Genomic DNA, 18,927 nt, shown 5'->3' with positions numbered 1-18,927 from the left:
TGCTTTTTCTTGCCCTCTGTTACTGCTTTTTCTCCTTGCTATATCCATTTCAAAAAAGGACAGCAGAGATGACATTGCTGTCACCATTTCCCCTTTTTAATCAGGTCTACCTTGTTAAAAGCCCTACTATTAAGCTTTCTGCAGCAGCTTCAATCCACTGAACTGTGGTTGTGCAACAAGAGAGGCCCCCAGGACCACCAGAATTTGGGTGCCCTGCTTAGCAACACTCACCTCTGAGCTTCAGTGAGCATGTCTCCAACCTTGATAAAAAGATTATGAACTTCATAACCAAGTCAGTATTTCCTTTCACGGTTTCAACAATCACATTTATTCCTTGGTTTTAAAAGGTTTTGGTTCAACAGTTTTATAAACAGGCTTCACAAAATGTGCAGTATTTATAAACATGGTTCTTAGTCGCAGTGGTAATAAGAATCTTTACTTTCATCATAATGTTCACTTCAGTTATGCAACACGAGGTTGATTTTGTTTCCCCTCTTCTCCCTCCCACAATTGGCACTTAATCATAAATTGAAGAAACTTTAAAAAGACAAAAAAGTTAATCTAAGCATGAAGTTAAAAGCACCTTGCCACAGTATTACATTTTAATAAGGCAAACTCTTGTTTTGTAAAGCCTAATTGTGCAACTTGGAGACCTATGGAAGGAGGCAGAAATACCAGCCTTCTCTTATAAAGAACAGGCCTCCATTTTTGCCTCAAAGTTTTCACCCCTCCATACCAACCCCCCTTAAAAAAAGTACAGCTGATAATACAGCAGAACATCCCCTTTACAGGGGAAAGGAAATTACAGTAGACAAAGGCTGAAAACACGGTGCATAGTACACAAAATAAGACTGTTTTTAAAAATGATATTAAAAAAAAGAAATAGTAGAAGAAACTGAACAACAAGCAACAATGGAATTTTTCTAGTGGAAAGAGGATTTGTGGGCTTCATAAATAAGTGGAAAATACTAAAATACTTTGCTATATAATATAAAAAGGCGCAAAGTGTTTTCCAGTTGTCACCTAAGCGTTAGATGCAACTTTGTAGGAGTAAGTATTTGGAGGCAGCTTGGAGCTCTGATTGGTGCAGGCATTCCAGCAGGGCAGCGCTGCCAACAGCAGGAGAAATCCCCCCAGCAGGACACAAAAGCCACTGAAGTAGAAAGCAGTGTTGTACTCCTGCGTCCAGTCGTAAAACCAGCCTGAGGGTGGGATAAAAGAGAAACCCATCAGTGAAACGTGACACAGCACTGGTAACATAGAGAACAGCAATTAAAAAACACCCAAATAGCAAAATAAAGTAAAATAAAATAGGCCGAACCTAAAATGCTGTTTGACCTGTCCGACATGGAATGTGTTTTCCCTCAAAGACAAATTACAAACACAATCGGCCAAAAAACAAAAGCTTTTATTTTTTGTTACAGGTTTTGATTTCATCTTTCCCTAACTATTAAACTTGCAAAAGCATTGTGTCTGGGTGTGACAAGCTCATGTTCAGTTTATACCTACACCTTACCTACAATTGGTGGCCCGAGGCTGTTCCCAAGTCCAGCGAAGAACATCAATATCCCGTAGGCATGAGTCAGTTTCTCAATCCCCACAGTCTTTGTTGTTACATACGGAAAAATTGACCAGTTCCCAGTCAGAAAACCCAAAATCCCAGAAAGCATCGCTAATGTAAGGTAACTTTTGGCAAATGGAATTGCAAACAAGGCCACTCCTGTCATTAATAAGGTAGTTACATAGAGATATAAAGTGTTAACCCACTTGAAATCTGCCAGGATTCCTAAAATAAGTTTGCCAACAGTCGTCATAATGCCAATAATGGAAATAAGGGGCATGTAATAGTCATCTTCACTAATATTTGCACTTCTTGCTACATCTTCCATGAGCAGAGAAGGAGGAAATCCACCAATATCAAAGAGCAAGATGGCAACAAAGAGAGCTGAAAATACTTTGTTCTTGAAAAGAACCATGGTTTCCTTCCAGTAGGTCAAATAGAGCTGCCACTTCCTCTTGGCGAGTTGCTTGCAGAAGTTTGTCTGTTCTACAACTTTCTTTTTGTAAGTGTCTTTCTCATTTACATTTATTGAACTCAATGCACTCTTATTCAAAATGCTATCCTGTTTGCAATCAGGCACATTGTTCACAGATTTTTCATCAATATAGCCCTTTTCAAGGATGCTAATGTTTTCTTCCACGGTCTTTTCCTTTTCGTGGTAAACAAAATATTGATCTGGGACTTTGTCCACAAACATTTTCTCTGGTGGAGGAGAACTGGACGATTCCAAAGGTCTCATTAGGCTGCCACATGCTAATATATTTAGAGACAGGGCACCAACTATTAGCAGACACCCATCCAGTCCATACAGCTCAATAAGCTCTCTCTGCAGTGCTGCATATATAAAGAGTCCAACACTTGAGCCTATAAAAGAAAAATAAGTTTGGTTTAAACTGAAGAACCAAGACCATTCTTCAACTCTAGCAAAATTCCACTATTCAGCAGCTATGAATACACTGCCATAGGAATAGTAATTCATTTGTGCTCCTCTCTCCCAAGTTTAATGAATCAGTAAGCTATCATCCCTCCTGAAGTTACAGTTTCTTTGTTAAGTAGTCACAACATAAAAAATGTCTCAAAATATCTGAACACTTTGTGACAAATAACACTAGCAGACGCTTCACAAACAGGTAGGATCAATACTATATCTGATTAAAAACATCAAAGAACTAATAAGCCAGCCTTCAGCCCTGCACTCGTATACATGTATCCTTCTAAGCACCATTTTGAGTTAGCACAGTCAGAATTTCCCACTCCAACATTTTCCCTTTTCTTCTCTTTGCTGCCACGTTCCTCCTCCCAGGCAGAAAGAGGCCAGCAGTTCACCAAGACCCCTCCTAGAAACAGCCCTTGACTGCCTGGTGTTTAAGCAGTATGCTTTTTACTCCAAAGGCATTTCTGAAGCTCTACAGGACTAAACATGCACTTGAGAAATGTGGCCATTCAGAAGAAAACACTGAAGAGTGAGAAATTACTAGGAGCACAAGCATTTAATGCAACCCCAGTAATTTAAAGAAAAGGCTCTTGGTTGAAGTGAGCACATATCCATTTTAAATAGTGGGTGTCCTCTCACAAACACAGAACATTGGTTTTCAAATCAATTTATATGACAAACTTTAAAATTATTTGCTGAAGACTGTCTGGTGCTAAACAGAGGAAAAATCAATTACAAAATCCATGCTTGTTTTGCCTTCCAGGTACTAAAATTAACCAGGGCACAATAAGATAAGGCTTTAAGGCAACCGACCTGGAATGCAAAACAAAGCCGCTGTAAATGATCCCAAGAAACATTTCTGCAGAAGCTCCTGTTCACCCAGCTTGTGTGGATGTGGTGTTAGTATCTCACACCACTGACTGTACTGATCCTGTGTCTCCTCACTGACAGCTACTCGAGAAAAGAGGTCAGAGCAGACGCTCCACGGCACACAGAAAGTGAGGCATGGCACCAGAGCCATCTGTAACCGTTCTACTCGGGCCATTGAAAAGGGCAGAGGTACAGCTAATGTGAGGTAGTGGTGATGCAGCATTTATATCCTGCATCTCCAATCTCTTTCTCACCTCTGATCCAGGGTAAGAACAAAGAGGAAAAAGAGTTCTCTATGGAATGTTTCCCCTCGTTATCCATGGCATGCAGCCCAAGCTACATGAGTCTGTTTTCAGTGAATATCCTTTCCTCATCTATATTGATGGCCCACAGCATAAACCTGCAAGTGTAGTTACTCTTTTATCTCAAGCCTCAGTTTTCCCCTACATTGCTACTGATATTTTGATTTAAGAAAGTAGTAACTTTAAGTTACTGAGAAAAACATAATCTTCTGCTTTTTATTGCCAGGGTAACGGTGGCTGTATCAGAGCTGAAAAGCTGGAGAGAATGACAACAAAAAGTCCTACCTGTTGAAATCAGACCGAGTGCAAGGCCTCTGCGTTTGTCAAAATACTGGCACGTGATGGTAACTGTTGCAGTATACAAAAGGCCGCATCCAAGACCTGGAAAAAAATAATTAGATATAAAAAATGCTATATCCTCTAGGAAACAAATCCCCCAGGTGATGCCACCCTGAGTGCTGAGGTACCCTTTAACCCTGGCTCAGCACTGTGCCACCTCCCTTCCCCGGCCGTCCCTGCTGCTGAGCCTGGGTGGAGCAGGCTGGTTTGAGGAGCTCCCAGCCGAGCTCTGTGCTCCGTGGAAGGGCTACAGGGCTCTGAGCCCAGGGCTGGCCCCAGAGCTGGGCAGAGCTGCCTGGCCGTGGCCCCGTGCCCGGCCAGCACGACGCCGGGCCCCGCTGGCCTGAGAGGTGCCCAAATTCCTGACACAGTTAATTTGATAAGCCACCCACGGCACACAGAGGGCAGGTCAGCACCTGCCAGGAGAGCAGCGCTTCCATGCCTCCAGCACAGCATTTTGTGTTCAGTCCAGTTCTGTGGAGAACAGCATTGCTCCCTAATGATCCCTAATTTATCAAATTAGAATGATTATGTGACAAAATTCCAGAAGAGATATTATTCCTTTAAGATTGGCATTTCATGCCAGCAGATTTGCTCGATTCCAGCCCTTAGGTAAAACCTCAGCTTCTCCATCTCTAACAATTATGTCAACAGAGGACAAACTGTTTTCAAACCCTCATGAACATTTATGTTGTTTTCAACATAAATGGTAACAGCCTGCCCATGCAGCATCCCCCTCTGCCCAAAAGTAAAGTATTCCTTGATAAACCAAGTCCCAGACTACCACTGCCTCTGTGAATCAGTTTCCCATTTCATATTCATAAACCAACACTCAAAATAACGAAGACTAAGTCTCAAAATGAAGGGAAGGTGTTTCTTACCAACAACTATCCCATATGAAACATATAGGAAGTATATGTTAGGTGCAAAACTGCTCATCATGAGGCCCCCAGCCACCATAAAGCCACTGAAGATAGCTACTGGTCTTGCTCCAAAAGATGATACACATATACTGCAGACAGGACCTAGAAGGAAAAAACAGCAAAAACATTAGAAGTAAACACCAGCACCTATCTCTGCTTCTCCTGTAAAATGATAGAAAACAAAAGTCACCTACTGGAAGCAGCCATAACAACATTCAGGTTCACTCCCCAATATTTCTGGGTTCTTAGCTCTCTTTGTTTTTCAAAACAAGAACAAAGTGAGGCAGAATTCACACCCTGCCTCTATTTAGCCAGTTCTCTCCTCACAGAAACTGTAGAACAAGCACTTATTCTCAGTTGTGTGACCTGGAATACACCTTTTAGTCTCAAGTAGCGTGCAAGCTTGGTGCCCTGCATAAATAATCAACCAGCGAGGGACAAAGACAACTTATCTGAAACCCTGCAGTTCCAAACCTTCATACATAAACTTAGATGTTAGCCTCATTTCTAAACTCAGCAACTTTGAGATTAGAAGTTAGATACACAGATGAATGCCATCATTTAATACAAACAAACAAAAACCACCTTACAACATCTGCATCTCATTTGAAGTGACACACATACAGCCACGGCCGATTCAATCTGCAAAAGCAGTAACTTTGGAGTCTGCCATTTGTCAAGGTTAGTGCTCCCTGACTCACGTAACAGATTCCCAGCAGATGGGAGGTGAGCCCAGAAAGGTGATACGAGGTAAACAGTTGGAGCCTGGGCATGGTGCTTGCCTAGGTTTGTAGACAGGAGAGAGCAGCTGGGAATGCAGGCAAGGTTTTCCTGTGGTTGCCAGCCACGGGACAAGCAGTTCAGGCAGGCAGGAGCAAAGACTCGTCAGCAGGTGAAATGATCCTCAAAGACAAGGCAGGCCAGAACTTTTGCCCTACATTAGAGCTATCTGCCCAGGGAACATGAAGGGGGGTGAGTCTGAGCTGGGGCTTATCCAGGCAAAGAGTCAGAGTTACAGAGGAATCAAGAAAATATTCCAGGAAAGAAAGGTTTAATTGGATTTTGGAAGCAATGAAAAAGGAAGATCTAAGCACTTACTGCTTCTCAAGAGTCAGCACACTGTGGGAATGAAAGCTGGCCAGCATAACCTGGGCAGAGTAACATGCTGAGAACAAAAGCTAAGAACATTAGATTGTTGCCGATTCTTAGAATTAATTACTAGAACTGGCACATTAAGATTGGTATGTTTCCTAAAACCACAGGATTTAAAAATGAACAAAGGATTGACTCTGTATTATAGATAGAATTCTTCTACACTAAAAGAACATAAGGCAGTGTTAACATAATACAATTAAGCAGAGGAATTTGCACTCTTTCTATTCTTTATTTCTGACCTACTACCTTGCTAAAACAAACAGCATTTCCCTTCCACCTGCTCTCTGTATTTTGACACAGCCACTCTCAGAAGGTCTCTGTCCAGTCTGGTGGGGTATTGCTGGTACAGACATCACTGACCCCTACTAGATCATCCCAGGTGAAACTGGACCCTCTGACCCCAAGCCAGAACAAGAGAGACACAGAGCTGCAGGATGTGGCTTCATAACCTGACATGGACATCTCCACTGGAACATGATCAAAAGCATCCCTGACAAGGCCCAAGGAGATCCTCTTCCAGCCTCTCCACTTACAAAATCTAATCCCAAAGGAGAACAAAGAGTACAAAGAGATCTTTTTGCTCTAACATGGAAAACAAGCTGCACAAAACTGAAGAACCTGCTCCAGTGAGCTCAGTATTAATCTGCCATCTCACACAGCAAGACATCTGGCAACTCAGCAACGGCCCTGCTTATAAGAAGGAGAGCCAGTGTAAACATTAAAATAATTATTATAGGTCTCTGAGCCGAGCAGAAAAACAGCTTCATCTTCCCATTCACACTAGGCACAACTTTCACACTCATCACACTGCTAGAAAATGAGTCACAAAAGAAAATCCCCCAGATAACCAGCATCTTTGTCCTTTCCTGCCTCCTTGCACTGCTGCCCCTTCTGTGTTTCCCATAGCACTGGAATTTTTTTTTTCCACCAGGCACAGCACCTTCAGTTATTACCATGGCATTTGCACAGGAGTTGACTGTACACAAACTTGTCATTCTTTACAAATGTTTGAAGCACAATGGGTTCAAGGCAGTAAATTCTAGTAAAAATCCAACTTTCACAGAATAGAACTGAGATCTGCCCTGTGGATTTTGCTTAAATTGGGCATTCTGACGAAGGCAGGAGTCTGCATACAGCCACATAGGAAACAGATCTTCAGGCAGCATAAGGATTTTCATTAGCTGACTCCCACCATAATATGAACAACATAAAAAAAAACCCAGTGGCAATCCTCAATAGTAAGCATGAAAAATAGCTTTTAAGCCAGCATTTTGTTCAGTTTGCCAGCAGCACCAGGGGTTAGCACTGGAACTAGTACAATACTTTATGACATTGATAAATATTTACCTCTTTTACAAATAAAATCCTCAGGGCTTTTTCCTTTCCAAATGATGTATCTTAAAACTAGACCAAACTCAATCAAAAAAAAAAAAAAAGATAGCAGCACAGTTTATTGGAATGACAGCTAACTCTAGGAAGAAAGATTCAGCACAGGAACAGGCACTGCTCTTCTGCACACGACCTGTCACAGCTCGCAGTCAGCATCACAATTATCAGGGCAGCAGTCAACAAGAGCCCCAGACAAAATGGCAAGGAGAAACAGAAGGATGATTGGTTTTCACAGGAGATCATATTACAGAGGGACCAAGGAGGAAGAACACCTAAGAGGGATCATTTGTACATTGGTATTTTTATTAGGATTATTTTGAATTAAATATTTTAACCTCTGTGAGATCACAATGTGTCAGTGAGTCCTTCCTGAGCTATAAAAACAAGCCACCTGCTGCACTCAGGAACTTAAATCTACAGAAATATGCTAATCTCCTGACAAGTACAAAGTTGTTTTGTTTTACTTTCTTCCTCAATATCTTCACGTAAAGTAAAAAAATAACTCTGCAAAAGAACACTCCCTCCCTCCACTCACTAATCTCAAGGGTCCTCCTTCCTTCACCTCATACACAAAACCTTTTGCTGAACAAACTATATTGGACAACTGAGTTATTTTTCTTATCATCTGCATTAATCTGACCCACCCTACCTGGGCATCTGTCCGAGCCTGTTGAAACAGCAGAGTAGAAAAAATGGTCATGGACAGCATGTAAAATCCACTGGACAGAATACAAGAATATGTTTTGCGTATTAAGCGCATTCCTAAAACCTGGTTATAATAAATACAATAGTCTCCAAATGCCTGTATTTTGGATATGAATATAGATCAGAAAAAAAGCTTTTCACACTGGGCAGCAACCCACCCCCAGCTGATTGGAAAGACAGTTCCCTTCTAAAAAAAGTTGTTATATGAACTGGGCTTCTTTTCAGAGGAATCTTGGGGACACCCTTCTCCCCTGTGCACAAGCTATTTACAGCATCCATACCTTACACTGGGGGCTATGTCTGTGTGAGGTTTGTGTTCAAAAATATGTACATGCTGCAAAAGCAGATATAGAGTAGTAAAATTGTTTCTTGAAAACACTAAATTAAGCTTTTTAAGCAGCTAGCACTGAATGCCTCAGATCAGCAGAAACACCCCATCAAATTATCAAGGCGTGCCTTCCAAGAGAGAATTCTCCCTTTGCTCTCCCTCCATTAATGAAGGGAAGTGGGAATGGAGACATTGCTGATGTCTCCTCCTATGCCAAGGACTGTGAAGTCAACTCTTACTATAAACAGCTGTGGTGCCAATTACAGGCGCCAAGGTCATTGTTTTGCTTTTAACAAGTGGAACATGGATTAAATTTAATTTCAGGCTCCAAATGGACGCAAAATTAAGAACATTTGGTGCAGAAGAAATACATGATTTTCAAGAGTATATATAATATCCTCTTCTGGCCTGTTTTAGTAAGGGAAACCTACTAAACTTTTTCAATTTCTTCCTGTTGAACAAGCCCCAGAGCCCTGTGCCCCATCTGCCACAGCCTGACCAATGTCATAACACCTAATTTGGCAGGGCAGCTCTCCCCTCTGCCTTCCACAACAACACTGATTCTTGTCTTTCACTCTTCTAGGCACATTTCTTGCACTGCTCCGTAAGGTTTCATCACAGAAAGTCACGACCCATCCTGTGAGGAGGAGCTCAGCCAGATCCCTGCCCCATTCCCTTCCCAGATGAAGAGGTGAACAGTCCAGCTCAGGCTGGGCACTGGCCTCAGCAACACCGTCTGCGCTGCGAGCAAAAGGACAGAAATCGAACACCAGGTGCCCAGAAAATGAATCCAAATAAACAAGGTGCTGTACTGGGTTTCTATGTCTCCAGTCTAAGTTTAGCTCTCACATAAGTCAGAAGTAAACATTTTAGAAAGGATACCAATGCAGCAAACATGAAAGCACTCACCAGCATCAGCGGCTTAAAAAGAAGCTTCAGACAGCATGAACAGAAGAAAGGCACGACAGAGAACCTTTTTCTGTACCAGATGTCTTATATATCTTCTTGGGTTTGGTGAAATGACAGTACTAATACAGCAGAGTCACTGGTCCTAACTTTCTCTGTTACAGAAGATGGTGAATGTGATTGCCAGTGCTATCAATTGGAAAAGTCTTCCTAAGAAAATGCACTCTGATTTATCTCCTGCCTGTTGGCTGCTAATCTACCATAATTGTCATTCCTTTTCCAGTCTGGCATCTACAGATTCAGAAAGGTGATGTTAAGTTGAAAAAAAGCTCACAGAAGAGCCTCTGAAGAAAGGGCTCCAAGTAGAGCCTTAATTAAAAGTGTGGGAGTCTTGGCAAAATGACTGTATCAAGTTACAGGCTTTAAAGAAAATTTAGAAGTAATTTGGTTACATTCTCTAGACATCCATCACACTAATCAAGGGGCACTTCAAAATGTACCACTTAAAGATAACATTATTCATCAGCTGAAAACTAAAACTAAACAACTTGTATCATAAAGTTGCATACTTTTAGGGAGGAAATTTAGTAGATTTGTCATTAGGGTCAGATCCCAGCTTGACAAACAGCGGGATCTTTCATTTTAGGTAAAGCTGGGAACATAGACTTTGTTTTCAGTCAACTCTGATAACATCAATGTAATTAAAAGACCCTCCCTGTACTTTCTTTTGAAGGCATAAAGGGTAGGAATGATTATTAAGCTTCTGAATGCCAAACTGAAAGAATATAATCACATGGACAGACAGAACTCCTCTTAACCTGTCAAACCTTAATTTAATCATTCCATACCAAAATCAGTCACAAGAACACGTTTGATTTGTATTATTCATCACAGGAGTTTCCATTTGCTGCTGTCATGGTTTAACCTCAGCCACAACCAAGCCCACACAGCCATGATCTCACTCCCCCACCAGCAGGAACGGGGAGACTCAGAAGGGTAAAAGCTGGGAAACTCCTGAGCTGACATAAAGGCAATTTAATAGGGAAAGCAAACCACACTTTGCATGCAGGCAAAGCAAACCAAGGAATTAATTCACTGCTTCCCTTGGCAGGGCAAGTTCAGCCATCTCCAGGACAGCAGGGCCTCATCACGTGTGATGGTGACTCGGGAAGACAAATGCCATCTCTCAGACTATCCCCCCTTCCTCCTTCTCCCCCCGGTTTATATACTGAGTGTGCTGTCTGTCACATGGCATGGAACATCCCTTTGGTCAGTTGGGGTCACCTGTCCTGGGTTATCTCCTCCTGACTTCCTGTGCAGCCCCAGTTTGCTCACCAGCCTGGCAGCAGGAGCAGCAGGAAAGACCTTGGCTCTGTAAGTCCTGCTTATCAATAAGAAAAACATCTCTACATTATCAGCCCTGTATTCAGCACATATCTAAAACACAGACACTGAGAAGAAACTGAACTCTACCCCAGCCAAAAACCAGCCAGCTACAAAGCACACTGCTGAGAATTGCTCACAGTAGCAAGACAAAGGGCATTAAAATCTGGAAACTAGCACGATATTGACATAAGGGAAAGGGGACTGAGGCTCTTAAAGCCAGAGGCTTCTGGTCTCCTAAAAGGGTGCTCTCTTGAAATTTTCTTCTGCCTAGTTTTTCCTTCAGTAATTACCTTGTTTATCATTATTTTCCTCCCACTTCACTCTTTCATTCAAGCATATTGAGGTCTTGATGAATAGCAGGAGTTAATATCCATAACACAGGAAAATGAAAAAAGGATGATGGAAGAACAATCTACAGTCCTTTATCCAACAATACCCTGAGACTGAATATAGTCTTACTGTGGTTAGTGATCCACCTCCCTTTGCCCATTTCTCTTCTGCCTGGTGGTAAAAAACCCTAACACAGGTGTGACACCAGTATTTGGTCAGTTCCAGGGCCACACAAAGCAGTGCTCTTTATTCAGGTCTGTATTGCTATTGGAACATCAACTTTCTTTTGAGGAGGAGTTCCTCAGGATCCTGAGCTGCATTTTGTCCATTAAACCACATTATTGTTTTTGCCTGTAGCAGCTGCCCTGCTGACAAAAATTTTTTTCCAGATCCAGCAAATAGATAATAGCTCCCATGGTAAATCTTTGAAAGACACAAGTTAGTGATATGACCCAGTAAACACCCGTGCCTGATCTTAAAACAACAACCTAGGAATTTTCAAGGTGCGATTTTATTTTCCTAAAATTCTGCTGTTACTCTCCAAGTGACAATGTCTTACTAGAGAAAAGCTTCCAGTAAAGTTGCTTTATTTAATGCTACTGTTACCCATAACTCTCCAGCCTTCAAAGGGAGCTTTTTCTCAAATAAAGAATGCAAAGGAGCCCTCATCCATCCTCACTGGTAGGATTACTGCTAGAGCTGAAAAATTGGTAACAAGTTTATTGACTTTTTTCCATAAAGCACTTGAACCATTTTGGACTAACAGCTTGCTCTGATTTTGAGACAATAATGTAAATGTTAGTCTTAAAGTCCCATTTAAAAGAAAAAATTGCATCAACAAAACTGCTGTTTAGCTTCCCAGAGTGTGGCTTTTCTAGTTTATTCAAATACAATCAGTTCGAATTTTCTAAAGGGAATATTTTTCTTGCTCTTTTATCATTATATTCCTCTGGTTTATGCATAAATGTAACTATAAATGAAACTATAAATGCAATTTTCTTACCCATCCTGATCTAAAACAAAAGTGCAGCACCCTCATTTGCAGCTATCTTTGATTCAATTCCAAAAGCACACACAGACAAAAGCATCAATTGGAAACGTTTCAATTTAAAACAGATACTGCTTCTGCACTTACTGGCAAGCAATCCAATTCCATTGGCTAGTGATCCAACCCAAGCAGTCTTGCCTTTCCCTTCTCCAAAAGCATCCAGCCACTCTAGGTACAGGACTCCCACCGCCAGCGGTGATCCATAGCACAGGAACTGGGTGAAGAAGGACACGACAACAATCACCCAGCCCCAGCCTCCGTCTGGTGGCTTGCGAAACACCATCCTGGCAGCTGGGTGCAGAAGCAGGGCAGCACCTGTGCAGACAAACCCCAAAGACAGCAGTGTTAGAGCAGTGCCTGGCCGAGGGCTGTGAGCACAGGGAGCTGTGCAGAGATGGCACAGCTGGGTTCAGCCGTGCTGCATGAGCAGCCGCAGCACAGCACACAGGCAGAGCGAACTGGGACTGGCATGCTGCACCTCTGCTGGCTAACAACGACAGCACCTAAAGCACCATGAGTTGTGCATACACCTGCACTGCATGACAGAAAAGCATTTCATTTGCTGAGTGCTAAACAGGCTTTGTGAAAACTTCAGGCAATAATATCTGCCACGGTTCAACAGAAGGGACCCATGGTCACCTGCTGTTAAAGCCATGAATATCAAAAAAGGAGCAATAAATCTATACTCAGTTCCAAACTCAGCACAGTATCTTTCCATTCACAAAGGTGTTTGCCACCAGATAGTGCACTCTGAGAGGGGCAGATCAAGAGGAAGACTGACATTTTGGCAGTAGTAACAGTTAAGTACTCTGCTCTATCAACAAAGCAATGTGTAGAGAGCAGCATCCAAAAATCACTTCAATATATCAGTGAAGTGAGCTCTAAGACTGTGTACAGGTATGGCTCATAAGACAAGACACGACAGCAGCAAACGTGCATACAAAAATCTGCTATAACCTGTTAGAGTGTCTGCCCTCTGTGCAGTTGGCACACATCAGCCTTCCCCAAACTGGCAATCACTGCCTGGACTCCAGAAATACCACCTTGCTCCTGGGCATGGCTCAATCCATCCCCTGTGTATCTATGGCTGCAAATAACCCACCACCCTCAAATCTTCTCAAGACTAGCGTGTGATGTAGGGATCAATACTTCCAAAACCGAGCAGATTTAGAGGTTTTCCAGGCTACATTGCTCTGGAGTCTCCCTGTGCACACAGCCAGCCTGCCCTCCCTCTCTACAGGAAGAAATCTGCACACATGATGAGCACAAAACACATACTCTGCCCCTGGCTCTGCCACTAACCAGATATATGATTCTCAATAGTTTTATTTCCTTCACCCTGGAAGACAGAAAGAGGTAAGATCTTACCCTGTTTTCTTCAAGAAATATTCTCAAGGACCATCTCCACACTGCAGCTTAAGCATTAAGACTGCTGCAGTAACAGCTCTGCTCTGGGAGACTCCCAAGAGGCAAAGCAGGAAAATAAATGCATTGCACTGCCTTTCTGACTTAGGAACCCAGAGGAAATGGAAAAAAATTACTGCTGTATGAAAGCAATTGGGAAAACAAGCAGACAATAACAGAATTTTCATTTGAGATCCTCACACCCTTTTCTTGGGCAATTTTTAAGCATATGCATGGAAAACTCAACAAAACCACTATAGTATAAAATTTTGAGGAATTGCATAGAGACATGAAAAAGGCCAGTTCTAGTTTACAAATGCACTTAAATATTACTTTGAGGGTAGATACTCACAGATGATGGCAAAAATCTGTCAGCTTCCTATAAAGGTACCTTCATGTGACAACCACCTGCAGAAAAGAACAAAGCAAGTTTTCAGCCAACATATCACTGCAACAGTTAACACAACTGTGAAAAAATGGTGGCTTCACATGACATTTCTTCTTTTTAAAATCTTCTCAGAGGAACTTCAGAAGCAAACAAGTTATCTCAGTGGAGAAGTACCCATCTCCTGCAATTAATTAACATCTGACAGCAGCCTTGAGCCCTCAAATAACAAAAACATCGCCTTCTAATGTAAAATACATTTTGACATCCTGGGTCCTTTGGGAGTGATTTACAATTTTAATATTCTGACTGTCCTTGAAGATACAACAATCCCAGTTACAAATGCTACAAAGTTATTTGTTTCAGCTTATAAATATAAGCTGTAACTCACTCCAATGCCTGGTGAGTGTCCCTTGATCCTGAGAGATGCAAGGGGGGCAGCTGGGACAGCCAGAAGTCATAGGCACTTTCCTATAACAGCACCCTTTACACAAAAAGGGATGCCTGTATTTCCACACAAAATATTTGAGTTATGTGAATGCAGTCCCCAAGAGCTGACCTATCCATCTCTCTATGAATTAAGTGATTTTCACTTGGCTTCTTTTGTCCCTGCCTAGAGGAAAAAAATATTGGAAATAAGTAACAGCTTTAAAAGCAGACAATGAGACAAAGCAAGGAAGTTTTCAGAAAAACTCTACAATAATGGAGGTAGACAGTGAATAGCCTCAACTCATATTTGTTTAAAAATAAACTTTTGAAAACAAACACATTTTAGCTGTTAGCTGATTTCCATTATATTGGTGCCCTAAAATTTAGCACAAAGACAACTCTTGAGTTCAGTTCTGCTATTCTAAACATTTCATGGGAAGGAAGCAAGGACTGGGCAGGAGAGGAAAAAAGTTTTTGTAATCTTTGGTCACGTAGTCTCTTCTAATAGAAAGACTAAAGCTCTGGATTAGTTTGTCACCTGCTGCAGTGCTGCAGAGTATAATTGAATTTAACCAACTGTACCAAATTTACAGCAGTAGAAGTGTTGACCTTCTACATGCTGACAACTCCTATTTTGCATCACAGATCTCTTTTGCATCTTTTAGCTACATAAAAAACTTTAGGTATCAACCATCTCTATTCTCTGAATGTCCCAAGCCATTCACAGTCCACAACTGTCAAGCAAAAAGCAAAAACCACCATCATTTCCCCCACAGAAATCATCCTCTGGGGTTTAACAGGTCTATAAAATCCCAGGGTCAGTTTCTAATGACCTGGCTTTCCCTTCCCTTCTCCTCCCTTTCCTTCCCTTCCTGTTTTTGCAGGTAATTCCTTCACCTCACACTGCTGTGTGCCTGATACCTAAACTAAGGTATTTTCTAACTCCCCTGAAGGCCACAGAAAGCAGGGAGCTCCAGACCTGCATGAGGAGCCTGTTCCTCAGAGCCCTCCGCTATGATATTTAAAGATGTCCTGCACAACCAAGCCACTGCTGGGACCATGGATGTCAACTTTCTACTGGCTCATTATTTAATGCTTCTCCAAAAGGAGCAGGTTGTACTGTGGTAGCTTGGTAGCAGGGAAAAGAACTGACAGGGAGAATTAAACCTTCATTTGCATGGACATCAGAGCTGTGCATCGACTTGGGAGGGATCCAAAGTGCCTTTCACTATTTTCTGTCTGTGTAGAAGGAGGACACAAACTGTAAAGATAAATGTGGACATCAAAAATGAAGAAGCAGAAGCCCACACAGAAGGGAGTGAGGGGAGTCAATAGTTTTGGTTTTTTTTCTCAGAACCAACCGGGAAGACTTGTGTGATCCTGGTAACAGATGAACAACTGTTTAAGATTCAGGATTCAGGTGGGAACAGTTTGACAAACCTTACTGTTCACTAAGCCTAGGGATATTGTTTCAGACTCCAGGAAACCAAATTAAATTAAAATACTGAAAAAGAGACATGAAGCATAAAGAACTGAATAGTAACTTGAAATTTGGTGAGAAAAAGCTTTTCAGTGAGTTGTACTCACTGCGAATAAGAATCAGAGGAAGAGAGCTGCTTGATGAAAGCCTTTACCAACCACAACAAAAAGAAACCCTAGAGAACAAACTGAACAACAGTTTCAATGTGGAAAGAGAGAAGTATCTGGCTGCAACTATTTGCTTTGCTCTGAGCACCATTATCACAACACTGAACTCCCTTCCTATAAATCTTAGAATTTGGCTTAAAGATGACAGATGAACACAAAAAAAGAACATGAGCACCACTGAAACATTAGCCCTCAGCACAGCAACTTGTATTAATCTGTGGCAAAGGGAATCTTGAGAAAGACAGTAGCAATGTGATTGTTTCCAGTTTGTTCTTTGTGCAGCCAGAGCCCGGGTGAGTGTGTTGCTTTCTGCGAGCAGCACATGGCTGCAAAGAAAGCTGATGTCAGCAGACACACTGCGTGATTAACACCGGGCTCGTCAAGTTTTGCAAGGCACTGCTGCAAATCAAGACGGTACCAGCCAGAAAAGTAACATCCCTCATTTTAAGCTGAATCAGACTTCTTGTAAATTTCTGTTTATTTTTCAGGCAAGTTCTTGCAATTATCATCTGAAATTTCTGCTACCCTTAGCTTGCAAGTAACATCTAGAGCATGAGACTGGCACATGATAGGTGCTTTTAAACACACTGATCATTTCCAAACACCTGCACGTGTACTGACACACCAGCACAAGCATTGGATTAAATGCTCTGGAAGATGCATCTGTACTTCCACGACATCAGACTTAAACTGGTGTTCTAACTACAGTAGCTTCCTCTGTGACACTGAAGACATAGATATATATATATTTATATATATATATATACAGTTCTCAATATTCAGGTCTGCCTATTTCTCTCATTTCTCTACCTGCCCTTCTGTGAGTTAAGTAAGAGAGTTGTCAATATCAATGTTTCCTCCTATTTCTCATGGATGACAGAAGCGTGAAATTTAAAACAAAACGAAACACCAGGACAAAACTTACCAACAACATAATAATGTTTTTCTATTGTGCAAAATTAGCTTACATTAAGAAGCATCAGTGGGGCAGCACATAAACCAGTCAGCTTTGCACAAATCTGTCAGCTCAGCAGAACCAGTCCTACCTGTTTCCAGAGCCTCACTGCTCCAGAGCGGATGGAAACCCCCCCGAAAGCACGACTTAGGTCCCTGTCGGTCACTAGCCCGCATCCATGCAGGCAGATGCGAGCCGGCGCCGCTAGCAACCACCAGCCAACATGTTTTACCAGCGAGCTCCTGCGCAACACGAGAGCACGACGTGCGCCTCCTTACGCATCGCAACCTGCGAGGCTTCCCTTCAGCACCTCCGCCCGTCCGTGCCCCTTGGCCAGGGTCTCCGTGGGGATGGACGGCCTCTTATAGCCCCCTGCTCGCCTCGCCTCTCCCCACGCCCTCGGGGGCCAGCCCACAGCCCCGCGTTACACATTGACGCCTTCCAGCTGCAGGCCAGTTCCGACGGGAAGCGCTCATCCGCGCAGTGACGCGCACCAGGAGGGGACTGAAGGTCGCCCTGGCCGTCCCGATGCCACGCACGGCCGAGCCACAGTGCCCCGCTCCGGGGCAGCCGCCGAGGTGCCCTCAATGGGCACAGCCGGGGGCTGCCGGGCTCCCGCAATGGGCCAACACCGACGGCGCTGCCATGTGCCCGCGGCAGGTGCGGGTGTCGCACACCGCCCAGTGCCCACCGGATGCCGACAGGGCACACCAGGAGGCCCCACAGCCAGCACCGCTAGCCTGTGGTGCTGGTCGGCGACGGGCACCGCAAGCGATGCGCTCGCCCCGGGCCGGCGGCACGATCCGCTCCGGCTCCTTTTCCCGAAGCCGCTCCCCGGGGACCGCGCAGAGCCGCCCCGGGCCCCGGCCTGACCCTGCCGCCCCCCGCCCCGGCCCCCGGGGCAGCTCCCGCCGCACAGCGGAGCCGGGTCGGGCCCCGAGGGTCGTCCCAGACCGGGCGGCCGCAGCGGAGCCGTGCGGGAGCCGCCCCCGAGCCCCGAGATGTCCCGCCGGGTGCCCCTGCCCGTCCCCAGACCCATTCTCAGCGACGGCCCTGCCCCGGGGCACCGTGACCCCTCACCGCCACCCCCACAGGCCGGGCTCCCCCGGGCACTCCGCCGTGCCTCGGAAGCTGCGCGGGTGCCCAGGGCGGCGGAACGGGCGCAGGACGGGATGGGCGCTGACTCCCGCCACCAGCCACGCCAAAAAGCCGCAAACTTGCGCTGCAGACAGCGATGCGGGCAGCGCACATGCGGCACTGCGACCCCGGGCTGCCCGCTCAGGGGAGAGAACTCACTCGTGTATCAGCGCACCCAGTGCCTGCAGAGACCGGCTCATCACAGCCCTGGCCCGGATCCGTGTGCATGGCACGTCCAGCGCTGTCACACATGCGGCTGGGCAGTTGTCAAGTCACGCAAGTTCAGCCACCTGCGATATTCACCCTCCAGACTGCAAAGGCTGTCGCAGAAGCTGACTGAACACTCAGCAAGTATCAGCCCCTACCTCGGGCGTGTTCGGTGTGACAGCTCTGCTGCTACCTCTACCCAATTAGAGCTCATGTACTCATGTAATTAGAGCTCACCACACACTGCAGGTGGAAATACAAACATTCCCAGAGCTGAGTGAAATTTTGAGAGCTGAAATATTCCTAGACCTGAAATTCTGATGTAACCTCAGATGTTCACAGTCTCTGCAGTTCCTGCAGTTATGGCATCACTCCCCTTTTCAGACTTGCAGTCCAGACTTACTCTTTCATGCAATATTTACAAAGGTTTGTGAGCTTCAAATGTCTTTGAAAGTGTCTTGATCCACACCTCGCAATATTCAGGTAAATATCAAAATTAATACTCGCTACGGGAAGGACTGAGAAGAATGACAAACTCAAGCCTCACTTCTAAGACATCTCAGCTGACGTTGGGTTGTGTCATGTAT

General features: G+C 44.0%; 1 protein-coding gene across 5 annotated transcripts; it reads right to left on the bottom strand.

Annotated features, from left to right (window-relative positions):
• Positions 1-304: 304 nt before the first annotated feature.
• Positions 305-18,820, bottom strand: SLC16A9 (solute carrier family 16 member 9). 5 transcript variants are annotated; one of them, XM_041404776.1, is made up of 7 exons: positions 18,744-18,820; positions 13,933-13,988; positions 12,264-12,491; positions 4,888-5,031; positions 3,953-4,048; positions 1,517-2,425; positions 305-1,202 (listed from the first exon to the last, which is right to left on the bottom strand). In XM_041404776.1, exons 3-7 carry the CDS (start codon positions 12,457-12,459, stop codon positions 1,024-1,026), a joined length of 1,524 nt encoding a protein of 507 aa, XP_041260710.1. In that variant the 5' UTR covers positions 12,460-12,491; positions 13,933-13,988; positions 18,744-18,820; the 3' UTR covers positions 305-1,023. The 5 variants fall into 5 exon arrangements, with proteins under 5 accessions (XP_041260710.1, XP_041260709.1, XP_041260707.1 ...); XM_041404775.1 differs by lacking the exon at positions 18,744-18,820 and adding an exon at positions 18,293-18,382; XM_041404773.1 differs by lacking the exon at positions 18,744-18,820 and adding an exon at positions 17,088-17,225.
• Between the last annotated feature and the right edge of the window lie 107 nt (positions 18,821-18,927).

Source organism: Onychostruthus taczanowskii, unplaced genomic scaffold (assembly GCF_017590055.1).
Source record: "Onychostruthus taczanowskii isolate IOZ18803 unplaced genomic scaffold, ASM1759005v1 scaffold22, whole genome shotgun sequence".
NCBI lineage: Eukaryota > Metazoa > Chordata > Aves > Passeriformes > Passeridae > Onychostruthus > Onychostruthus taczanowskii.
This window is presented reverse-complemented; position numbering and strand designations above follow the sequence as displayed.

Excerpts from the sequence above, each read along its gene's own strand:
- SLC16A9 (XM_041404776.1), bottom strand. The coding sequence starts at position 12,459 with ATGGTGTTTCGCAAGCCACCAGACGGAGGCTGGGGCTGGGTGATTGTT. Across the intron at positions 5,032-12,263 it reads TGGAATTGGATTGCTTGCCA|GTCCTGTCTGCAGTATATGT; the intron begins GTAAGTGCAGAA and ends TTTTCCTTCTAG. Across the intron at positions 2,426-3,952 it reads ACTCGGTCTGATTTCAACAG|GCTCAAGTGTTGGACTCTTT; the intron begins GTAGGACTTTTT and ends TTTCTTTTATAG.